General features: G+C 36.7%; 1 protein-coding gene across 1 annotated transcript; it reads right to left on the reverse strand.

The window, feature by feature from the left end:
• LOC109834833 (CASP-like protein 4D1) lies at positions 590-5,508 on the reverse strand. The gene is made up of 5 exons (XM_020402848.1): positions 5,351-5,508; positions 5,132-5,264; positions 4,838-5,008; positions 1,655-1,749; positions 590-827 (listed from the first exon to the last, which is right to left on the reverse strand). The coding sequence occupies exons 1-5, from the start codon at positions 5,506-5,508 to the stop codon at positions 590-592; spliced, it is 795 nt and encodes a 264-aa protein (XP_020258437.1).

Below are 5,825 nucleotides of genomic sequence, written 5' to 3' on the forward strand. Positions count from 1 at the left end.
ACATTGAGAAGATTCTTAAAAAGTTTGGCATGGAGAAAGCTAAATCGGTGGACTCGCCGTTTGTAAGCCATTTCAAACTATCGAAGACCTAAGCATCAGAGACTGCTGAAGAACATGAGTTTATAGCCAACATACCATACACATCTGCTGTCGGGAGTTTGATGTATGCAATGGTGTGCACGAGGCCAGATATTGTACAAGGAGTGGGAGTTGTGAGCCGCTTCATGAGCAATCCGAGGAAGCAACACTGGGGTGCGGTCAAGTAGCTTCTATGCTACTTGAGATGCTCGTCCGACCATTGTCTTGAGTATGGCGAGACGGATTTACAGCTAGAAGGCTTTTGTGATGCAGACTACACTGGGGACATAGACTCAAGAAGGAGCACGAGCGACTACATCTTCATCTTGGATGGTGGAGTGATAAGTTGGAGATCCAAGTTACAGGATGACGTGGCTTTGTCAACAACCAAAGCGGAGTATGTGGCTGCAGCATAGGCAGCAAAGGAGTTGCTATGCTTGAAAGCTTTCCTTCTTGAGCTTAGGGTAAGCTTTGAGAAATATTTCATCCATTGCGATAGTCAGAGTGTCATTCACTTGTTAGAGAATGACGCATTCCATGCTCGAATTAAGCATGTTGACGTGAAGCACCATGCCATATGAAGATGACAAAGCAGGAACGAGTTCAAGATTGTGAAGATTGATACAAGGTACAATCCAGTCGATATGCTGACCAAGCTAGTTCCGCTCGAGAAGGTGAGGCTGTGTGCAGTCTCATAGCCTCCGTTGAGAACGTTGAGGATCGTGCAAGACGTCAAAGATACAAGACATCTGGATGATGCAACCAAGAATGGTGTGAAGATATGATTGATACTCAATCAAATCTTTAAGTGGGAGATTGTTAGCTAGCAGCCTCCAGCAACCATTGTTAAATTTTAATTAAGTGGTGGGTCCCACTTATTTAATATTCCACCGAAAGTTTCTACAACGTTTGAAAAATAAAAAGGTGGCAGATCCTATCAATAAAATATTATTAGTAGTGGGTCCCATCAGTAATATTTTATTTGTGTATAGTATTTCTCAAATACTATAGGGCCAAAACTCTTCAAGAAAAATAATCACAGAAACAACTCCTCTTATAGAAGAGTGAAAGAAAGGAAAAATAAAGAGTTTTTTCTTAATATCAAGGAGAGGGTTTGTGAGAATGCTTGGAGCGTATCTTGATCAAGAGAATGTGTTCTCTTTGATCTACTTTTGGAATATAAAACAACTGGGCGTCGTCGTTGCACCGTGGAGTAGCTCCGGAAGTGTAAACCACGTTATATCTGTGAGTACTGTGATTGAATTTGTGTCTTTATTCTGTGATTCTAAAATCGTTTGGATTTGTATTGCGTTTCCGTTCGAGGCGTTCTTGTTGACGTATATCCTAACAGTTTATTCCTTTAAGTTTTTTTAAAATGTTTTTTATTTTTTGGGAAAACGTTGAAAGTTTAAGGGAGTTTCTGATAAAATTTAAGGTTTTTTTTGACATTTTAAATGTCAAGAGGAGTTATCTGGGAGCCACCAAAACGTACGGAGGTTTTTCGAAATTTACCCTAAAAATTAGTGGAAAAGATAGGAATGAAAACATACGGGGGAAAGTCCTAAAAGTAAATAACCTGTAGCCATAGAATGCTCTGAACGTAAGCTTCTCATCCGAATCAGGACCAGGATTCTTAACTGTATCAGTAACGAGTACAAAAAGCCTGTTTGGCTATTTCCACAAAAAAAGGGAAATGGAAATGTCACATTTCAAATGCTTTCATGACATTTCAAGACATTTCACAGTTTTCTTTTTTTTTCGCAAAGAAAACTCCCCTTTTCACTGCCAAGTCACACAAAAAATAAAAAAAGCCTCCATAGTAATAGTGTTGGACATTTTCATTTCTTTTGTTTGTTTGAGAAAAAGAAAAATGAAAAGAGAGAAAACCAATTTAAACAATATGTTTTATTCTTCATAACCTCATAAACAGTGTTTTTACTAAGGGTCTGTTTGTTTGCTAAAAAAAAATGGAAATGTGTTGCCACCTCACCTTTCAAGAAAACCCTCATGTGCCACATGAGTTTTTGTTTTCAAGAGGTTTCCATTTCAAGTGTTTGTTTCGTCTTTAATTTTCAAGAAATAAAGTGCCACATGTGTTGCCACCTCAATTTTTCAAGAAATGTGTTTTCACACCAAATTGGACTGAAAATACTTGGAAATATCCCATCTGAGAATTATTAATTAGTAAAAGCATTGTTTGAATAGTTTAGAAGAATAAAACAAAATATTTAAATGCCACATTTCTCATTTCCTTTTTCTTGTTCTCAAACAAACACAAGAAATAGAAATCAAAGCACTGTATGGAGATTTTTTTTTGTCTGTTTGTGACTTAGCAGTGAAAATATACATTTTCTTTGCGAAACAAAAAAAAAAATGAAAACTAGGAAATGTCTTGAATTGTCTTGAATTCATTTCAAGAGCTCCATTTTCATTTCCGACTTTTTTTTGGAAATAGCCAAACAGGCCCTAATTAATAATTCTCAGATGAGACATTTCCAAGTGTTTTCAGCCCATTTTGTTATGAAAACACATTTCTTAAAAATATGAGGTGACATCTTACGTGGCACTTCATTTCTTGAAAATTAAAAAGGAAACAAACATTTAAAATTGAAACCTCTTGAAAACAAAAACCCATGTGGCACATGAGACATTTCTTAAAAGTTGAGGTGACAACATATTTCCCATTTTTTTTAGAGCAACAAACAGACCCTAAGAGGGGGTGCAGCGGGGGAGGAGGGCGGCGGCGGGGAGAAACTAAAGAGGAAAAGCCAACGGTTGAGATCTAAGCAAGAGAATTAGTTCATGATCTACGCTCATGGTCATGGTTTTATGTAGCATACATTTGGATTAGTACAATGGGGGCGTAGTTTTCAATGTCACAGAAAATTTTCAATGTTGCTAGATTTTGCTAAAAATCAAATCCAAAATGGATTCAACGAAGCTGATGCTGTTGATGCTTCAGCTATTGTTGTAGTCGTCACACAAGTACAAGCCTGATCTGCATATTTTGTTTTTCTCAGAAGTTTAATTTTTAATGCAGCATTGACAGCAAAGATAGGCGTGTAACTAGACCGGACTTGGGCCAGGCCGGCCTATCCAAGCATAGATAGCTCAGATATTATTTTGAGAGGGCTTTGTTTGACGTGGTGTAACTGTAAGTACAGCAAATATTACCCACTGAAAATGCTCAATGCAACATTTGTTACGGAAAAAGAACCCGTGACAATAGAGCTTAGGATTTGTTATGCCGTGAAGAATTGAACAAGAAATCTAAACTTATACTGCATTTATGATGATTTCTGTTCAAAATATTAATTCGTAAAGATTATAACTATGTCTTGTTTGAGTACTATTTGTTCTGGTGTGACTCAAATATCGAATCTGATCCATCTTCGGCTTGGTGGTCTGCCAAGTGCTTTGCTGGTTCTTTATGCAATAGATTTGAAGTTTGTAGTCAATGGATAAGAACAAAGTTACTGTGGATAGGAAACTCAAGTTGGATGGGGTTTTAAGGGTCCATGGCTACATGCCTTGGCATTAGTAAATAGATCTCAAGTGCATCATAAAGCTTATGAACAGAGAGAACAAGTTTCTGTTGTTTACGAAGACTTATCGGTTTTGAGCCACAACATTAATCATGTAGTCCAGATAGAAGACAGAAGTCTTCTTTGAAGTCGTGAGATTTAATTCAGCTTATCTGTTTGACTCTCTTTTCTTCTTCTTCTTTTTTTTGGTAAAAGAGAGATTGTATTTGACACGCCGACAACAGCAGTGAGCATTGAAGATGACTCTGCAGATAGAAACAATAAATTCAAGAGGTTCTTGAATTGACTCTATATTTGGTTTGCTCTGCATGTGTTAGAGATTGTTAGAAAGATTGCATGAAGTGCTTTCTGGGATGTGATTTGATTAGTTATTGAGGTATCTCTACATTGTATTCCTTAAAATTTAATAATAAAGCTATTCTCCTCCTTTGCTTGTGGACGTAGGTTACAAATCGAATCATGTATATCTGTGTATTATTTGTATTCTCAGTATTTCTATGTGCCTTTCCGTGTGATTGGCATTTGCTTATCCTGAATCTTGGAGATTTTTCATAACACTGTGTAAGATATATGTCAATTTAAATCATATTATTTAGAACTAATATGTGGTGGGGTTGGACTATCAAAGATTCCAGATCTAAATTAGCTTGATTTTATAATTTCAATGAGCTATATGTTAATAATGAGTAGATTATAATATATAGTTAATTTTCTATTTGCTTTAAATTTTCTCCACATTCGTGCTTTAGGAAGGAAAATAGCCCATAAAATACAAGGTCGCACAAATAGATCAGCAATGCACAAGAGGAGATTTGTATTCGTCTCAGAAACATACATTATGTTCACACGTGCTACACAACTCCAACTGATTTAACTCGCATCGGAATGGCTGAACATTTTACTAACACAACCACTTGTGGGCTGTAATGGGCTGCACGCCTGCAAGGCCTACTATCTGATTCCAATAAAATACTGATTTATCTGAACATTACACTACAAAAACTTGATTGGATGATTAACGCCTGCGTATGATTCTCTCAACAGAACATGATTCGAGCAAATGATTCCCTTCTCCAATAAATTCAACCAAATTCATCTTTTATTACATCGATATAAAAGATATAAAATTATCATCATGTTACATATTTAGAAATTCAAGATTCACAAATACTTAATTATTTCCTCCCAAGTACATATGTGGACGAGAGGATTACAGCACCGGTGCTTAGAGTAGCAGCGAGAAGAAATCCACTTGAAACATAAACCAAGTTGAAGTATTTATTAAGACCAGGAACAAGCGCAACAGCTGAACCGAGTTGTTTCTTCACATCATAAGTAAGCCAAAATCCTGCACCAACTCCACTTGCAAAAAATAAAGCAAAGACCTGCATAATTAAGGGCGTCAAAATTTTGTGAGAATAGATGACTTATTTATTGATTTTGCTATTTCCAAATTAATCAGAAAAGCAAAAGAACTATATATAAAGCTGAGGGAAAAGAAAATTGACCAGATCAAAGAACTGATGAAGCCATATATGCAACTTGCTACCGAAATAGTCCCCCGTGATGAGACTAATCACCGAGAAGAGTATTTGAACAAGCATGTAAGCGCCTCCAATGGCATCCACAGAAAGAACATACCTAACACAAAATCGAATCAAATAGATCATTAACCGAACACCAAAAAAGAGCAATAACTAGAGGGGAAAAAGTGAAAATAAATTAACCTGTAGGTATAGAAATATTTGAACGTGAGGTTCCCCCCTGTATCAGGATCAGCATCCTTAACTGTAACGGTGACGAGTATAACGAGTGAAACGAAGAGGAGAGCCAAGGAGAGGATCCTAAGCAACAGAATGGAGATTGCCAATGATTTCTGAGCCATTTCTTGTAACTTTTGTGCAGTTGATTGAATTGGTTCGTGATCACTACTGAGGGGTTTACATATATATAGCACGAGACCAATGCCATTGTTGTAATCGTCAGAACAGTAGAAGCCTAGTTTGTTCTTTGGCTTTGTTGCAAGTATGTTTTTTTAATAAAGATTGAGAATTAAGATAAGGGTGTAACAAGTTCGTATTTTGGGCCAGGCCAGCCTATTTAGCCCATTGCAGGGGGTGTAATAATGTCTATATTGTTGGAGTATTTGAGCAGCGGAAGAAAAATTTAAACACACAAGAAACCCTAAATCTACCAAGCAAT

The sequence above is a fragment of the Asparagus officinalis genome, chromosome 3 (genome assembly GCF_001876935.1).
Source record: "Asparagus officinalis chromosome 3, Aspof.V1, whole genome shotgun sequence".
Lineage (NCBI taxonomy): Eukaryota > Viridiplantae > Streptophyta > Magnoliopsida > Asparagales > Asparagaceae > Asparagus > Asparagus officinalis.

Bases quoted from the DNA above. Each gene is read 5' to 3' on its own strand.
- LOC109834833 (XM_020402848.1), bottom strand. From the start codon at position 5,508: ATGGCTCAGAAATCATTGGCAATCTCCATTCTGTTGCTTAGGATCCTC. The intron at 5,265-5,350 runs GTTAATTTATTT...ATTTTGTGTTAG, and splicing joins AAATATTTCTATACCTACAG to GTATGTTCTTTCTGTGGATG. The intron at 5,009-5,131 runs GTCAATTTTCTT...TTAATTATGCAG, and splicing joins TTCATCAGTTCTTTGATCTG to GTCTTTGCTTTATTTTTTGC.